This window comes from Bos mutus, chromosome 11 (assembly GCF_027580195.1).
Source record: "Bos mutus isolate GX-2022 chromosome 11, NWIPB_WYAK_1.1, whole genome shotgun sequence".
Taxonomy (NCBI): Eukaryota; Metazoa; Chordata; class Mammalia; order Artiodactyla; family Bovidae; genus Bos; species Bos mutus.
In genome coordinates, this window is record NC_091627.1 from 98,958,980 (window position 1) to 98,978,491 (window position 19,512).

General features: G+C 45.6%; 1 protein-coding gene across 2 annotated transcripts in view; it reads right to left on the minus strand.

Moving 5' to 3' along the window:
• Positions 1-15,321: 15,321 nt before the first annotated feature.
• Positions 15,322-19,512, minus strand: part of TMEM182 (transmembrane protein 182) — a 50,123-nt gene continuing 45,932 nt past the window's right edge. For both annotated transcript variants that reach the window (XM_070379865.1, XM_005899939.3), the window contains one exon: positions 15,322-18,204. In XM_070379865.1, coding sequence (XP_070235966.1) covers positions 17,984-18,204 — 221 coding nt within the window. In that variant the 3' untranslated portion in view covers positions 15,322-17,983. The remainder of the gene's footprint in view (positions 18,205-19,512) is intronic.

A 19,512-nucleotide genomic window follows, 5' to 3' on the forward strand; every position in this document is an offset into this window, starting at 1 on the left:
ATCCAGAGAGATAATGAGCTTGCATTGGTGTCGAGCAGGACTTCAGAGCAGAGACCGTCAGTAGGCATTTGGACCCAGATGAGCAAAGCATGTTATCATCCTAGAGGTTGTAATTTATACATGGGTAATAACGTATGAACAGAATCTATTCAAAATGAAATTAAAGTTTTAAGATAATAATGAAATCTAAACAGTATCTCAGCAATGCATCTGGATTCAGATGTAACTAACCATACGAGGTGCCTTCATGAATATTATCTTATTTAACCTTCACAATTACCCTGTCATGGAACTGCGCTTCAAAACTCTAAATTATGTAAATTGTCCAAAGTAACACACATGTCGGGTGGAGAAGCAAGAATCTGAACCCAGCGTTTGAATTCCTGAGTTCTCTCTGTAACATCTTTGTGCGTGTGTGCTAAGTCGTTTCAGTCATGTCTGACTCTTTGGGACCCTGTGGACTCCAGCTCACCAGCCTCGTCCATCCATGGTATTGTCTAGGCAAGAATACTGGAATGGGTTGCTATGCCCTCTTCCAGGGGATCTTCCTGACCCAGGAATCGAACCGGCATCTCCTGCACTGGCAGGCAAGTTCTTTACCACTAGTGCTATCTGGGAAGCCCATAACATCATCACTCCTTCCCATTAAGAAACAAACAAAATATGTATATGGACAATCAGCAAATAGGAGGAACACAGTTACAGACACTGGGAAATGTGAGCATCTCCCTTGTTAGTGTCCCTGTGGGCAACTAAGTTTCTTAAAACTTAAAAATCCAGGTGAACTAAAGAGATCAAAGACAGCAGTCTCTGCAGATTCCCAGCCTCAGAGTCAGCGGAGGCAGTGTTTCTAATTCCTCCGAGTCACTGGCGTGGCCTGGGTACGGTTGTGGCTCAAGGTCTTTGGTTGGCGGCTCAGCTAACGTGCAGCTGCTTTTCCTCTCCCTAGTTCAATAATTCCACAATGACCCCTGCTGGGAAGAAATCATGGCTCAGTCCCACCCTCCTCCCATGAGAGCTCCTGCTGGGCCTTGGTGGGGGCAGGAAAGTGGGGTGGGGGTGGGGGTCTCCCCGCTCCTCCAGAGGCTGCTGCTCATCAGGTGAGGGTGAGGTTCTTCAGGACGCAGATTCACACCCACATTCTGGTGCCCTCTGAGCTGGGCGGGTTCCAGCCCGGTCCCAAACCGGCAGGATCACCACCCGCCCCGCCCCCGCCCCAGGACTGGCAACTGGAGGGGACACAGCTGTGTCCTTGGACAGCTCTCTCCCCGGCCCCTGTGTGCAGACACCAGTCCCCTCCGTCACACCCCAGCCGTCACACCATCCTGGGGTTCCCGGGATACTGTACTTAACAACAAAGTGGAATTGGAAAAAAGAAGTCCCTTGGCGTAACTGAGAAGATGACTTCCGCGGAAAGTGCCAAAATGTTTTAGAAATACACAGCAGACAACAGAGTCGCTGCATATTTCACCAGGCAGGATCGTAATTTATGTGATGTATTTTTAACTGTGAGAGGTGATGGGGGAAACCACTTAAATTTCATGTGAGTTGAAGATTTGTCAGTTACGCAGTTCCTGTGGTGGCAGATCTGGAAAATGTTAGAAGGACTGAGCGATTACCCACAGAGTGTGCCTACAGCTGGAGCTCTTATTTGGACTCTGACTCCCCCTGTTGTCGGGAATTCACTTCTTTCTGGGAATAGTTTGCTTTCTGTGAAAGAAACTGGAATTTTACCTTGTCTGTCAAACATTCTTTTTTTAAATCACCTCTCTCCCACCTTTGCTTTTATCCTTCAGGTCTCTATGTCAGCCTCTGTGTGATGCTGAGATGGCCCGGACACTAACCCTATTCTTTGTGCCCAAATAGCATCTTCCCAACTCAGAAAGCGGGCTTCCCAGGTGGCTCAGACGGTCAGGAATCTACCTGTAATGCAGGAGACCTGGGTTCAAACCCTGGGTTGGGAAGATCTCCTGGAGAAGGAAATGGCAATCCACTCCAGTATTATTGCCTGGGAAAGCCCATGGACAGAGGAGCCTGGCAGGCTACAGTCCACTGGGTCACAAAGAGTCGTACATGACTGAGTAACTAAACACAACTTAGAAAGATTGAGAAAGATGCTTGTGTCCAACTTGGTCCCTGCCCCATCTTAGGGGGACAGGAGCAGTCACCAGGTCTGGACTGCCCCCCTTCCCCCCTGCCAACACACACAGACATAAGAGTTATGTTGGAATAAACAGCCTTTAGTTCGTCCCTGCGGAGAAGGCAATGGCACCCCACTCCAGTACTCTTGCCTGGGAAATCCCATGGACAGAGGAGCCTGGAAGGCTGCAGTCCATGAGGTTGCTAGGAGTCGGACAAGACTGAGCAACTTCACTTTCACTTTTCACTTTCATGCACTGGAGAAGGAAATGACAACCCACTCCAGTGTTCTTGCCTGGAGAATCCCAGGGACAGGGGACCCTGGTGGGCTGCCGTCTATGGGGTGGCACAGAGTCGGACACGACCGATGCGACTTAGCAGCAGCACCAGCAGCAGTTCGTCCCTGGAATTTGTGCTGTGAGTACTGAGGCTACAACAATCAGGAAACACTAGCCTCTTAAGCCTCGGGGACTTCACGTTGAGGCACACACAAGGACAGAACTCTGCTGTCTCAGGCTGCCCTGGTCCTCCCCGCCCCCACGCCAGTTCCCACCACCCTTCCAGACAGGCTCAACACCCTTTTGGAAAGATACCGGGTTTCCGAAGGAAAATTTTCATTATAGATGAAGCGAGCCCTCTAGTGGCGATTTCGCAAGTTACAGCCTCTATTTTAAGATTTCAAGGGGGTGAGTTCAATTTCTTTTTTCTTCTAAAGAAGCACCCAGAGTTAGTTCTCACTGTGAATGGATGGAATTCCATTCCTTTTTACTCCTTTCCTTCCCCCAAACAATTCTACTCTCCTTTCCCCAGTGTGCAGCATCCCTGAGATCTTTTTGTCCGTTGTAATCCCTGCAACTCACTCTCACCCATCAGTCTGGGGTCCTCCGTCCCTGTGCCTTTCTCTGCTGGAGAATCGCTGGTGTTCTGACTGCACAAGCCGCGTGCTGAGAACAGCGACACCACACAGGCAGCCGGACTAGCAAGCCCTTCTTTGACTAGTTTGGCCATGAGCTACAGCTACCATGCATTTCAGTTTCAAGGTGTTCCAATATTTACCCCCCAAGTCACACTGTTTGCCATGCTGGTCATATGTAACACTTCTCCTTTCGTAGCGCTCTAAACAAACTGAAAAGGAGCATTTTGACTGTTTAGGACAGGATGCTGGGGATGACGTGAATCTGCCAGGAGCAAAGAAATCAGATATCAGTCCTGACTCAGGTGGGCTGCAGGTCGCTCCAAACCATTTAAGTCAACAGAGTGGATCCATGCAGCCTCTTAAACAGCTCTGGGGTCTTTTTTGGGATCCTAATCAGTCAGAAAACGGCATGTATTTAGCACCCACGTTTTATGCCATGTGAAACAAACATTAAATACAAAGGCAAAAAGAAAACTGGTGACCAAAGTGCTCATGGTCAAATAAAGAAGAGAGAAAGATAAACAGGTGAAAATCAACTGAGAAGCCGAGCCCATCAGAAATATGAAACAAAAGCACCGTCACTTCAGGTTCTTTGAGTTTCTATGGAGTTCTCCCAACAGTAAGTTCTGTTCCCGCCCCCCCCAGATGGAATCCAGGGCTTGGTTCACCCACTTTTGAGAGGATGAGCCATCCTGGACTCCTCTCCCTTCACTTCTCTCACCTACGACGTATCTGAATCCATCCTTTGCTGTCCTTCATGTGCCAGTGACTTAGCTGGGCTCTCAGAGTCTGCCTGAAGAGCTGAGACACTCTTCTGGGCTCAATTTCCCATAGTCATTTTGCCCCAGGCTCCCCATTCTCCACAGATCCCTGATTCTAAAATTCCCCTGCAGATCCAATTCTCCTGCAGACCCCATCAGGGACCTCCTCATCCTCTGCACCAGTTTCCAGAGTGCGCTCAGGATTCTGACACCTCAAGACATTGCTGCCAGGGCTTCCCTGATGGCTGAGGGGTAAAGAGCCCGCCTGCCAGGGCAGGAGTCGTAAGAGACATGGGTTCGATCCCTGGGTCAGGAAGATCTCCTGGAGGAAGAAATGTCAAGCCACTCCAGTCTTCTTGCCTGGAGAATCCCACGGACAGTGGAGCCTGGTGGGCCGCAGTGCATGGGGTTGCAAAGAGTTGGACACAACAGAGCAACTGAGCATCTCTGCATATGAATCAGCATTTCTTACTACTGATCTCACTGTGAAGGAATTTGTACCCATGAATAGCAAGCAGGAGACTGCAGCTAAAGCAAGTCCTAGTGTGGAGATGACTCGGGCCTCCACCCCCCAGCCCGGCACCAGCACACCCCCACCCTCTGCTCAGCTCCCCTGCTGCTCCGGGAACCCCATGACTCAGGCGGGTTCCTGGGTCCCTCGAGTTGGCCTCCAGGGCCCCGGGGTCCCACAGAGCCCGCTCCCAGCATCACCATCACAGCACGTAACGCTCCCAAGGCCCACGCTAGCCTCTTTCACCCTAACTCTGTCATAGTTTTACATGCTCTCATATATGCAAGAACAGCATCTCCATCCTGTCAACCACAGCAAAGCATTCACAAGAAATCTGTAAAAAAGTCAGTTAGTGCTTTATGATTTTTCTTATTTGAATGAGCAACTGTATAATTCTTGACATTTGGGGAATTACAGCCACCTAAATTGAAAATAAATCCACAAACGTCACTCTGTGTCTAACATTTGTTTTTTAAAATTGAATTGGGTTGGAACTAATGTTCTAAGAATTCTCTATTACATATGAAAAAATCAGAAACACCACGGGGTAGCATAGAGCTGGGGATGGAAACCACCTGAGAAGACAATTAGCCTTGGAGGGAGGTCCCGTAATAACACAGGGTGCTCATCTGGGCCTAAAGTGCCTGCACAGGGCGGGGAGTATATTTCAAGCAGATAGCAAGGCGACAGTAAGTTCATGTGTTGCGCTCAAGAGAGGTTTTCCATCTCTAATCTCAGCGTTAAGTACATTCAAAATAAGCACTGGATTTGAGAAGCTTGGCATAGCCTGCATATATCAGGATTCTTCTATATAAAACCGAGGCCTGTATGCACGCGTGCTCAGTTGTGTCCAACTCTTTGTGACCCCATGGACTGTAGCCCGCCAGGCTCCTCTGTCCATGGGATTTCCCAGGCAAGAATACTGGAGCAGGCTGCCATTTCCTCCTCCAGGGGATCTTCTGTGCCCAGGAATCGAACCTGCATCTCCTGCATTGGCAAGCAAATTCTTTTAGCACTGGGCCACCAAGGAAGCATAAAGCCAAGGACTGCATACATTATCTTGGAAGCTAGTCCCGGCATGACTGATGGCTGAGAAGTTGGAGGGTGGTGTAGAGGGTGAGGCCTGTAAGGGCCAGTTCTCTTACTGTCCCTAAACGGCCATGACATCCAGGTGGCCCTTCAGAGATCTGGAGTCCACATCCTTGTAAAAGGGGTGGTGGAGGCATGCAGCAGCACTCACAAGATGAACTGTTTCACATTCCCAGGGAGCTCCTTGGAACACGCTCATCATTTACAGGGCCGTGGGCAAGTGATGTTATCTTCTCTGAGCCACTGCTTCCCTCTCTGTGAGGTGGGAAGATGAAATCATAGCACCTACTTAATAGGATTTTTGTAAGGATGAAATGAGAGCCTCATCTACAGTGCTTAGTCCAGTGTCTGCCGCAGTCAGTCCTCAGAAGCTTCCGGCAGATTGAGACACCACTGCACACGTTTGAAAGTCCAAAATCCAGAGCATGGACACCACCAGGTGCTGGAGAGGATGAGAGCAATGGGAACCCTCTTTATTGTTGGGGGAGATATGCAAAGTAGAGGGTAGAGAGGCTTCCCCGGCGGCTTAGTGGTAAAGAATCCGCCTGAGAATGCAGGAGCCGCGGGTTCAATGCCTGGGTTGGGAAGATCCCTTGGAGAAGGGAACAGCAACCCACTCCAGTATTCTTCCCATGGAGAGAGGAGCCTGGGGGGGCTACAGTCCATGGGGTCACAAAAGAGTCAGACATAACTTAGTGACTAAACAAAAACAATGCAAAGTAGGAGACACTGTGGATGATACTATGGCTGTTTCTTCAAAGGTGAACATTCTCTTACCATACCATCCAGCAATGGCATTCCTGGGTATTTACCCAAAGGAGTTGAAAATTTATAGTAAATAATGAGGACCTGGGCCTCCCTGGTGGCTCAGACAATAAGGAATCTCCCTGCAGTGCAGGAGACCCAGGTTCAATGCCTGGGTCGGGAAGATCCTCTGGAGAAGGGCATGGCAACCCACTCCAGTATTCTTGCCTGGAGAATGCCATGGGCAGAGGAGCCTGGTGGGCTATAATCTGTGGGGCTCCTAAGAGTCAGACATGACTGAGCAACAACAAATCAACTAAGCAACAACAAATCAAGGTGAGTAGACTTAAAAAAAAAAAACCTGTGGTAGAGTCACACAACAGAATATTATTCAGTGCTAAAAAGAAATTAGCTATCAAGAAAAGATGTAGAAGAAACTTAAATGGGTATTGCTAAGTGAAAGAAGCCAATCTGAAAAGGCTTGTTGTTCACTCAGTCATGTCCGACTCTGCAACCCCATGGACCGCAGGCTTCCCTGTCCTTCACTATCTCCCGGAGCTTGCTCAAATTCATGTCCATTGAGTCGGTGATGCCATCCAACCATCTCCTCCTCTGTCGTCCCCTTCTCCTCCTGCCTTCAGTCTTTGCCAGCATCAGGGTCTTCGCATCAGGTGGCTAAAGGATTGGAGCTTTAGCTTCAGCATAAAAGTCTGCACACTGTGTAACTGCAACTATGCAACAATATGACACTCTGGAAAAGGTAAAACTAAGGAGACAGGAAGAAGATGGGTGACTGCCGGGAGTTAAGGGGAGACAAGGATGAGTGGGCAGAACACAGGATATTCAGGGCAGTGACCCTACTCTGTATGGTACCGTAGTGGTGGGTACACGTCATTATACGTGCATCCACACTCACAGAACGCACAGCATGAAGTGTGAACTCGAGTGTAATCACAGGCAATAATGACATGTCAGTGCAGCTTCATTAATCATACCAAGTGTACCTTTTCAGTGGGGGGGACCCTGTGGGGATCAGGGTGCAAGCAGAGGTTCTATGGGAAATTTCGGCACCCGTTGTTCAGTCTTGCTATGAACCTAAAACTGTTCTTAACAAATTAATCTACTACAAATATTTTTTAGCTGTGGTTACTGTTATATAAAATTGCCTCTAGCTTTAGATTCTGGCCTTCTATGTAGCCAGTATGTATTTGTAGGAAGAAGTTCATGTTTATGGAGTACTTGTGTTATCCTGGCTTCTGGTGGTGAATTTGCAGAGATGTCAGAATTTTTGACTTCTGCAGTGAGCGTTTCCACAGCACTTTGCCCTGATGTTGGTTTTTCCTGAGCTGTTACAATTTTTTGCGCCTTTCCCACCCCCTACAATTTCTTTGTGTGCTGCTGATGACTATTATTATCTTTAATTTCCGAAGGAGGAAACATGCGCAATAGGTCCTCATCTAGGAGGTGTTATTTGGGCATAAATAACACCTCAGGTGAAACAGGTGGGGCACAATTTGCATCTTGGCATTAAATTAGAAGTAAACCCCAGGAATATTTTATTCCTGAAATAACAACGACCAAGCGGAAAAGCCAGTGTGATTAACTAACGTTACTCGGCTTTCACAATTACTTGGTAACAGATTCGGAATAGAAGCCACCTGCTTACGGGCTGGACTGTTTTGGACTGGCGGCAGCCCCAGGCTCTTCGGCTGCAGTGTCCAGGCAGGTCAGTGGACTAAGCACCAGAGAACCTGGGTCCCATCAGTGATTCGGCATTGCCACAGCGCTATAACCCTGCAAGTACCTGAAATTTCCTCAGCATCAGTTCATCAGTGTTTTGGTTTTTTTCTTTTTTTAATTTGTGGAGTGATGATAAGACTGATTTTTACACCTCACTGGGTTGAGAAGAAAAAAGACAAATGTTAACACATGCAGATAAGAGAGACAACTCCTGAGGTGTAACTGGGGCAGTGCTTCTTCCCTCAAGCAGGCTGTTGTGCCTAAAGCTCATCAACGGATGACCCTTCGGCCCCAGAGTTAAGACCACAGCAAAGTGGGGTCAGGGCTTGACTCGCCAGCGGCCGCAAAGAGCCATAGCCTCATCAGAGATGTGTTTAGATGTCTATCCATCATGCTGGCCACAAGTCACAGAGCCCTGACATGTAAAACAGAGGCCCAGCCAATGATTCAAGGCACCAAACACTTCTCACAGCACACACACGCAGTGTACACAAGATTAGCTGAGCGCCTTTGCTAACTCAGGACCCAGTCACAGAAGTGGAATAGGTTATGTGCTGCTGACTTAGCAGATCCCACTCTGATTAAGTTACATCACCTAATGGGACATTAATGTCCTGCACCTCAGGATACAAGGTACCGAGAAGATTCCATCATCCCTGTGACATTCTTTCCCCAAAGCCCTGGCTCCAATTCATCAAGATATCAGACAAAATCAAAATAACGGACACCTGAAAAGGTTACTGGTAGGTACACTTCAAAACTGTCAAGATCGCGACCGACAGGGAAAGACTGAGGAAAGGTCACAGATGGGAGGAGGCCCAGGAGACCCTGCAACTAAATGCAGTGTGGGCTGCTGCCCCGGATCCTGGGACACAGACACCGGAGGAAAGGCTGGTGAATCCGAAAGGGCGTGCAGTCTTGGAGGTCTCATTGTTGCTGCTATTGTTCAGTCACTCAGTCATGTCTGACTCTTTGCACCCCCTTGGACTGCAGCACACCAGGCTTCCCTGTCCTTTACTATCTCCCAGAGTTTGTTCAAACTCATGTCCATCAAGTCATTGATGCCATCCAACCATCACATCCTCTGTTGTCCCCTTCTCCTCCTGCCCTCAATCTTTTCTGGCATCAGGGTCTTTTCCAGTGAATTGGGTCTTTGCCTCAGGTGGCCCAGGTTTTGGAGTTTCAGCTTCAGCATCAGTCCTTGCAATGAATATTTAGGGTTGGTTTCCTTTAGGATTAATTTGTTTGATCTCCTTGCTGTCCAAGGGACTCTCAGGAGTCTTCTCCAACACCACAGTTCAAAAGCATCAACTCTTTAGCACTCAGCCTTCTTTATGGTCCAACTCTCACATCTGTACATGACTACTGGAAAAACCATAGCTTTGACTATAAAGACCTTTGTTGGCAACGCGGTATCTCTGCTTTTTATAGCACAGCTAATTTCTCAAGAGTGGCCCTGTGCTTTCTCTGTCTACAGTTAAAACTGCTCTGTAAGTTCAAATTTATTTACAAATAAAAAGTTCTGAAAATATTCCAGTGCTCGGTATCCCAGGCCCTGTGCATGACAACTCCTAGGAGGTTCTGGAGCCTGGATTGCCTGTGGTGGGGGAAGGGAAAGATAGCTACCCGGCTTAGCTTGATGCAAAGGGTCAAGATGAACATGGCTGTTATCTCAGTTAATACAAAGAGTATATTCATAACCAGTTTATGCCAGACTGTGAACAAATAACTGAGGGTTTATTTGATAAGCTCCTGCCAGCAGCCCTCTTATTTACTAACACACCACCCCTCTTCCCATCTCCCACCTGCCTAGAAAAGAGAAAAATCCTCCGTGAGATCATCATCTGTTCCGATTCTCATGTTGACTGTACTCTCCTTACATCTTTCTCATGAAGGATGCCACGAGGGGCTTGGAATAATGACGACTGCTGTCATAATTAAGCTCTGGGATGGATTTCAAAGACTCAAGGAGGACCCAGCAGGTCATCCAAGCCCATCTCCCTGCCAGTGCCTAAGGGCTGTGCAGGATTTGGCAGATCTGTCCCCAGGCTGTAAAAATTCTAAACTAGTCAAGAAATTACCACTGTGTACAAATGATGATTAAAAAGTTTACCTTCTTCCTGGATGATTCTAGAGGGAAGGGGCTGGGGGCAGGGGGAGTAAGGCATGAATAGCTCCCTGAAAACAAATGCTATTCTATTTGGAGTTTATTTTCCAAGGTGAAAATGTGGTTATTTTCCATTCAGTGTGATAGCCAGGGCTTATTGTTATGCAAGAGTTGCCTCTGCATCAGATAAATTAAAATCTAGCACTGACCCCCAGCTGTCCCTCAAACGATATTATAAATGCGTCTGTCCTAGTTCCAACTTCTTCTGGCTTATACTGAAGTGCTGGACTTGAACACAGTTGTGTATGAGGCTGCCATTGGCTCAGACACCTTAGCAACAGCGTCAACGTTGCCTAGGAATGAATGCTACAACAAAACCCGATAAGGGCCACCACTTGCTCAAGTGACTGTATGTTATCACGTTGAGTGGGGCCTTTTCCAGTGAAAATTGTGAAATGTACTCACGGGCATATAAATTCAGCAGAAAAGGGTAACAACTATGATGTCAATGAAAACAGGAAGTATTTCCAGGGGATAGAACTTGGAGGAAGATTGAGGAGAACGGTTAAACAGAAGAGTTAATTCAGAAATAGATCCTTGGAAGATGTCTTGATTACGTACAAAGCGGAAACCTGGCGGCGTAAACGACGAAGGCAGGTGAAGTCCGCTGAAAACTGTGACCGCTGTGTCTGGCCCAATCACTCTTCCACGCTGGGCACAGGGAAACGGGAGCACGCAAACACTAAACACGTCCACATTTTCCATTTTTCTTGAGTGTTCTCTACTTGGCACATACATTCACCTTTATACATACAATACATAAGGAAATGTAGGTGTGAAGCCTATGGGAAAAAGATACCCATAGCAAAACCCACGCCTGGCCTTTCGTTACCAGTACCGTGTGAGTTGGGCACATCGTGTCTGTCATAAGTCACGGTGGAAACTTACATAAGAGGCCAATCCCAAGGGACTTCCCTGGTGGCCCAGTGGATAAGAATCTGCCTGCCAATTCAGGGGACACAGGTTCCATCCCTGGTCTGGGAAGATTCCACATGGTGCAGGGCAACTAAGCTCCTGTGCCACAACTGCTGGGCCCCTGCCCTGCAACTGCTGAAGCCTGCACAGCTAGAGCCTGTGCCCCGCAACAGGAGAAGCCACTGCAATGAGAAGTTCGGGCCCTGCAAGTGGAGAGCAGCCCCCACTCACCACAACTAGAGAGAGCCCAAGCGCAGCAGTGAAGATCCAGCACAGACAAAATTAATTATTTTTTAAGTCTTAAAGAAAAAAAAATGAAGTATATCCAAAGAACCATAGTTCTGTGTTTGAAATTCTTCACCACTCTTTTTTTAGAGCTTCCCCAGTGGCTCAGATGGTAAAAAATCCACCTGCAATGCAGGAAACCTGGGTTCAATCCCTGGGTCAGGAAGATTTCATGGAGAAGGAAATGGCAACCCATTCAAGTATGCTTGCCTTGGAAATCCCATGGACAGAGGAGCCTGGTGGGGTACAGTCCCTGGGGTTGCAAAGAGTCAGACACGACTGAGGGACTACTAACCAACCAACTTGGAAGTGTCATGGAGTCTATGGGCGTGTCGTTCAGCTTGCTGATGTGTTGCAATGAGCTAAACTGAGGCTCAAGGTCTAGTGGCAGTTGACTTGTCTGCCATATTGGACATATTTGGTTCGAATCAATTTCTGTCATGTCCTCGGGCTGTGTCACCCTTTTAAAGGTTATGCCCTGCCCATTTCACTAGCAGTTTTACCATTTCTTTCCACTAGGGATAGCTTTTATCATGAGTGACCTGAGAGGCTGACACCCTTTGATCACCTTTGGGCGGGGACTGGATTTCTCCTTTCTGATTAACAGCTGTGCAGAGTGGTGTCTCCTAACCAAGTCACATTCCAAAATATTTTTATTTGTCTCATCCTAAAACCACAGGTCACTGCTACCCTGTGTATGTATCAGCCAAATCTTTTGGAAGTTGCTTGTCTTTCTTGACCATTCTGTGAAATACACTGTATGATAATGAAGGTGAGACTTTACCCTGCTCCTTTAATGCTCAGCACTCCACCACATACTTCCAAGTCTTGCATGAGGCTTCTCAGGCTGGGGGAAAATGGTTTCTTTTCAAGAAACAAGCTTCCAAGATCCCATAATACACAAAGCACTTCAGTTTGAAAAGTGAAGAGGAGAGGAAAGCCAAATAAAAAGGGCTCAGGCTGGAAAGTCTTGAAGCTGGGGGATTCTCTGAAATCATTCACAGATGCTGTTTCTACCCTTGACAGGTCACTTCATCCCATTTAGCACTTTTTATCTTTGAGTTCCAAAGCTCTTAAGCAAATGGAGAAGGGAGGAAAGCTAACCTTTCTGATGATAGTTTATTAGACTGACAATCAAACAGAAGTTCCCCTGTGGTGCAAGTAAGACATGGTTTGAAAAAGAAATAATGCAAAAGAAAGGAAAAAGGGGATCATAGAGATCACACCTTCACATTTAATTTCAGAGAAGAAGACCTGAAGTTGATGTTCGTTTAGATCAGTTGTGCCCCAGTTGGAACATGGGTGCCCAGACCTGCAGTGCAGTAACATGAGCTATGCTTTAAATAGCTGCCAAATAGCCATGTGGGGGTTGGCAGCAGGCTAGGGTTGCGAGGAGACGGATCTGATTCAAAGTGAAGTCACATAACAAGGGGGCAAGTAGGGCTGATGTGCAGGAGAGCCATTTTTCATTATCATTCTGTGCTTTCCTTTATATATATATTTATAAATATATATTTATAATATATAATAAATATATATTATATATAATATATATAAATATAATATATATAATATATAAATAATATATATATATAAGGGCACTAATTCAATTTGTATATATATGTGTTTGTGTGTGTGTGTGTGTGTGTGCATGTGTGTGTATTTTTTTCTCCTTTGGTTAGCCAACCAGATACGGAAATCCACCCCAGGAACTTCTGAGAAAACTTCTCTTCTTTGGCAGTCCTGTTTTCTCTGTTGCTGTTGTTTAGTCACTAAGCTACATCCGAATCTTCTGCAACCCCATGGACAGTAGCCCGCCAGGCTCTTCTGCCCATGGAATTGTCCAGGTAAGAATACTGGAGTGGGTTGCCACTTCCTACTCCAGGGGACCTTCCTGATCCAGGGATCAAACCTGTATCTCTTGTGTCTCCTGCAGTGGCAGGCTGATTCTTTACCAGCTGAGCCACCGGGGAAGCCCCACCATGAGCAATGGCCACTAAAGTTAAGGCCAGAAGGACACTTCTGCAAGGTGGCATCTGCTTTCTGATACTGGGCTTTCTAGTTTGCACTCAGGGCGGTATAAGCCATTCAAGTGGCTTCAGACTCCTACAGCCTCACACATATTTTAGGTCACTGATGTCACTGAGTATGCCCTGAGATCCTTGACCTCTGAACCACTCCATTTAATGCCTGGAGCCCAAAGCCTGCAGCAGAGGGGCTGGTCAGTGGAGGACTTGGAAGTAGCTTACTTCGAGCTTCTTCATTCATGCAACAAACCAACATGCAACCCTAATCATTCACAGAAATCTTTCTGTTTTCATTCAAATATGTCCAAAGTATTTCCCTTCCCCTATTAGGGAGCAGCCAAGAGGTGTCATAGAAAGAGCATGGAGTTCAAACACCTAGAGAACCATGTCCAATCCTTCCTCACTGTGTGGCCTTGGGCGACTTCCACACCTTCTCAATTTCAGTCCCTCAGCTCTCAAGGGAGTGATACCACCAAATGGCGTGGGAATGGGTAGTGGCCCCCAGGAAGTGCTCAAGAATCAGAGTCAGCCTGTTCTTAGTCTTGTCTGACTGTCATCCAGTGGAAGTCTAGAAAGTATCAATATGATTTGCAATTGTCCACAATTATTTAACTCAATAACCTAGAGTATGTGCTCAGTCGCTCAGCTGTGTCCAACTCTCTGCAACCCCATGGACTGTAGCCCACCAGGCTCCTCTGTCCACGGAATTTTCCCTGCAAGAATACTGGAGTGAGTTGTCATTTCCTCCTCCAGGGCATCTTCCTGACCCAGGGATCAAACTCACCTCTTGCATCTCCTACATTGGCAGGCGGATTCTTTACCACTGAGCCACCTGGGAAGCCCATAACCTAGGGTGGACATTCCTTGTTATTTCTCCATTTTAAAGTATGTCCACATGAAGAACAGCAAAGTGACTCAGAAACAGCAGGATCTCCAGAATCAGAGACTCTAACATAGGCCAGGCGGGCCCATGTCTGAGATGCATGGGCTTGGCTGCTATTGAGAGTGCAGATAATCTCTGAAATATCTAATGAACAAAACTGTTCAAGCTGTCATATTAACTAAAAATCTAAGTTTACAAAGCACTTTTCTATATGACCCTTTAAGTTATCTAACGTCCCCAGGTGGCCCTCGTGGTAAAGAACCCACCTGCAAATGGAGCAGACAGAAGAGAGGTGGGTGGGTTCGATCCCTGGGTGGGGAAGATGCCCTGGAGGAGGGCATGGCAACTCACTCCCATATTCTTACCTGGAGAATCCCCTGGACAGAGGAACCTGGTGGGTTTACAGTCCATGGGGTCACAAAGAGCTGGACGTGACTGAGCAACTGAGAACTTTAAGTGACCTACTAGAACTATTGATGTACTGCTTGACTCTACTGGTGGAGTTATGGATGAAATTTCTTTCTTTCTACTCATTTATACTTTCTGAATGGTTTAATGAATATGCATAACTTTTGCAAAGAAAAACAATTTAGAGAAGTAAACAAATTTTAATGTCTTTTCTTTCTGTCTTATTGTGTCTGTGAATAGGAAGTAACAGACCTTGGAAATCATATTTTTCTGGAAGCTGGGTAAGTGGTAAAATGGTAGGCTTCAGGGTTCACCATCTTATGACTAAGACAGCAACATTATGAAGCAACTGCATTAATTAGAAACGTCATGCTATCATGTGGACAGGCAAAAGTATTAGAAATCATAAACTGTACTAATGATGCTGTATTGATCAATCGATCAAAAACTAAGTATCTACAAGCGTATGATGCGGCCCCTATTCCCAGCAGCCTTGAGATGGTCTGCTGATTATGCTAGCAGTCAGTCAGGTCAAGTGGAGAGAGAATAGTAGGAGAAAAAAAAAAAAAACCACAAAAACAAACTTACAGACGTAACACAATAGTCAGTCAGGTCAAGTGGAGAGAGAGCAGTAGGAAAAAAACCCACAAAAACAAACTTACAGACGTAACACACACACACACATGTTGATAATCGATAATTACCAAGCACTGACACCTCTTCCATCACATAAATATACTCTTATAAGTGGATTTAATCTTCAAATGCAGTCAATACATTTCATAGATTAATCATAAAAGCAGTCAGTGTCCAGTAACAGTACACTTAACAGTATTAGCTAACAGCATACCTTCAATCCCAAATTAAACATCTTCATTCAGCATCTTTGTAGGGTTTTCCCAGCAGTTTCCTGTGTTCCCTGTCACAGGACTGAACTAAACCGCTTGGGCAAAGAGGAGAAGGAGAGAACAGTCTCCACCAGAGTCCAAGATCACACCTCACTTTCCTCTTACCTCACTCTTTCTGCAAGTGTCACCGAGAAGCTATCTTATTCATTGAACTGAAACTTCAAGATGCAAATTCAATTCTCTTAAAAAAAGATTTTCAAAACTTTGAAAGATTTGGAAATAAATCAATACACTAAATAGAGAATAAAATGAAGCATACTATCCCAAATCAGATATAAGACTGTTACAAGAATATATAAGTGCATTTTACTCGTTGACATAGTAAATACAACTCACCTTTCCTCCATGGATTGTTGCTGAAATAGATCAGGCAATATACTTGAATTAATGTGATCAGTGCATTACAACTATTACTTCCAAAGTGTGGATCTGAGTAAAAGTCTCATGTACATCAGATATTCAGCCAGTTACCCTAAGATAAATATATGGTAGTCACACAAATATTAGAAAGTAAGACTAATCATCTGAAACCTACAAATATTCAAACCTTTACTAAAAAAAAAAAAAAAAAAAAAACAGCTTGCACATGAAATTTGAATGACGTATAATACACTAAAAAAAGTCTCCATTCCAAAGTTCTACCAAAAGGAATTGTTTTTACAGATGCCATGAGTTAATCAAATACATCTAGCATCGTCTGGAAAACTTAATAGCATGCCACAACTTAATATCACAGTCAACATGCATAACAGAACCCATAATTATTTTTTGTAATAATCAGGCCAAAAGCAAAGAAATAAATGAAGCGATATAAAAATGAAACAGAAGAACACAAAGGAAAGTACCAGGAAAACGTGTGTGATAAAACCTCCTGAGAAACCAGTTAAGGACCTGAAGTCTTTTCTTTCTTTTTTTTTTTAACAGGAAAGCCCGGTCCGTACGTAACCCCTAAAACGCCCCGTGATCCGCACACACCTCAGACCTTCATTTCCCACCCCAAGAGCACCCTCCCAGTAAACCAGGTCTAAAGGAAAGTACAAGGTGTGCACAGAAGAGACAACCTGGGGACCAGGGGGTGAGGCACCGGGGCACCAGCGCCTCTGCCCCACCCCAGGCTCGGCTTCTAAGGGGTCACCCTTCCAGCCGCCTCCGACTCAAGCCCTTGGTGTCCGCAGCAGCTGCAGAGTAAAGTGCTGTGTCTGGAACACGTCAGTCCGCACACCACACAGAGCCTCTGTGCCTTCACTAGGCGAGTCCTCTGCCAGGGGGCTTCCAAAATGCAAATTAGACCTAGGCTTCTCAGATGGATGCGATTTCCATCAAAACTAGTGCCAAACAAACATCTTTGATATGCAAAATGTCTACTCTAGTGAATATAATCATTCCTACATGCCCACCCCCTCAGGTTTTCCTCCAAGAGGTTAAAGCAAACTGCAGATCCGTAAATGCTAATGTACTTGCTGTAAAGCTGATGTCAGGGAGGGACAACAGGGAAGGGCATCAAATGACGGGAAGAGCTACAACCCATAGGATCTTGGGGAAAGTTAACATTTCATAGTCTTTAATAAAGCAAGACTATTATCACCCTCATCTGGAAGCATTTTGGGCGTTTATAGTGAGTGCATATTAAAAACACATTTCATCAGTAAATCTTCACATGCTGGACAGATTATCAATATAATTTTTAGCTGGGAATTTTAAAATATCAAATAGAATTATGTACAAAGCACAGGCGCTTGGTTTTTACATACTTTCAACCATATTCCATACACAATTAAGCCACTTTCAGTTCATGAAAAATCCAATCTGCGTTATCTGTGATTTGGTATAAAGATTTGCTTCTTTTAAATATAGCCTAAGATTTATATAAGCATGCACAATTAAGTGAATAACTTAACATAACCAAACTTAATTTTGGTTAAGAAAGAAGAATAAATACAGGTTGGTTTTGTGGGGGCCCATTCTGACTGATGAGTTTGTGTGGCTCCTGCTAAGGGAGCAACTTTGATCTATTTTTTAGTGGTGAGTAATCTGCTCACAGGAGCTGGTACCTGTGTACGTGGGTATTGACATACAGAGAAAAGAAGCAGAGTTAATTCTCTGACAACATTTGTTTGTTGTTCATAATTACTCTCCCAAGAATTATTCTTAACAGTAGCGGAAGTGAATGTGAAGGAGGCTTAGATCAAATCATGATCTGCCCCTGATGATGGTTCAGGCCTTTGCTACCTGCAAACTCCAAGTATGGTGAAAGGGATGAGGCCCCTGTTACCTGCAAACTAGGTTCCTGAGGGCACTTAGACAAGACCGAAGCACCTGGAGAGATTCTAGGACTCTCTTATGAGAGAAAATCACAATGGCTAATTCAAATAGCAACTAACAAGTTACATCAACTCATTCTATGCCGGGATCATGGAGACAAAATGAAAAAAAAAAAAAAAAAAGCTCTGTTTTAAATCATTCAGGGAGACACTGGAGGCAGCAGTCTGACTAGTGATGTATCTGAATGTGCCGTCCAACAATCAGAAACAGTAATCCAGCTAGCAGGGAGAAAAAAATTCCCGCCGGGGCCAGGAAGAACGACCAGCCGTACAGCACAGAGGGGCTGAAATCCAAGCAGTCTCTCATTTTCCTGTGTCTGTAGCTTTCCAAGTCGGCCACCGCCTGCACCCAGATGACGTACAGCATCACCACCAGGGCAAACAGGACGCCTGAGGGGACAGAACAAGACACCTTTAGCCTTTCTGAAGATGTCTGCCCGAGCGTGCTAGCAGACCAGTCACACGCCCGACGATAAAACTGTGAGAATGCAACTCTAGCTAAATCGCCTGCTTGGTGTCAGACCTGCTATTGAACGCTTCCTAGGCACATCACTTATCTTCAGTGATCAGGGCACTGAGGGTGGGAGCTGCAGAAGAACAAGGACGGTGGCTGACCTGTGCTGACTGAGCGCTCACCGTGTGCCAGGGGCCGCATCAGGTGCTTGCGAACCTAAGAGTCAAAGATCCCTTGTGCTATTGTGGAAGCCGCTTAGTCGTCTCTGACTCTGTGGGACCCCATGGACTGTAGCCCACCAGGCAAGAATCCCTCTGTCCATGGGATTCTCCAGGCAAAAAAACTGGAGTGAGTTGCCATTCCCTTCTCTAGGAGATCTTCAGGGATTGAACCCAGGTCTCCTCAAATGCTGGCAGATTCTTTACCGTCTGAGCCACCAGGGAAGCCCTGCCTAGCAGAATTTACTTTCCAACATTTATTCGTCTTTATTGTATGTCTCGTTTGTGATGAGCATTGTTATACGTTATTTCTTTCAACATGTACAACATACTCATGAAACAGGTACTCTGAACCCCCAGTTTCAAGTTTATGCAAACTCAGCTGGTAGCTTTCCTAGCTGATTTTTACTTCAAAGTCTTTCTGACTATTGTTATAACAATGTAACATTTATAATTACAGCTAACTGGTGCTGTAAATGTGACAGTGAAAACAGAAGCCAAGTAAGTAAGTACCAGAAAAAAAAACAGAGATGGGAGCACTGAACTAATATAAAAGAACATACGTGACTCTTTAACAAACTTTCTGTGGATTTGCGATCAAGAGCCTTATTAAATAAAAGAAAGGAAGAAAGAAAGAAAGGAGGGAGGGAAATTACTAAACCTTCAATATAATTTATGAAGCATTTCAATATAAAACTGCAATCCACCTATTCAAAAATACCGTTGGGATTATAAGGGCAGAGAAGTAGCATAGTGTTGGACGCTTGACTTTATCAAATAACACGACAGAAGAGCTGTATGAATGCGGAAATCTGAGACTACTACTAGGCACATGCTTTTCCATGTGACTGTTACCGTGACAGCAAGGAGGTACAACCGCTGCACTGAGCTGCAGTCTCGAGAGCCGCTAAGTTGATTCACTACTGAATGAGGGACAGGTCCCCATACACGAATTTGTCCCAAAGCAAAATATACTTCCAGTAGTCATGTATGGATATTGAGAGCTGGACCATAAACAAGGCTGAG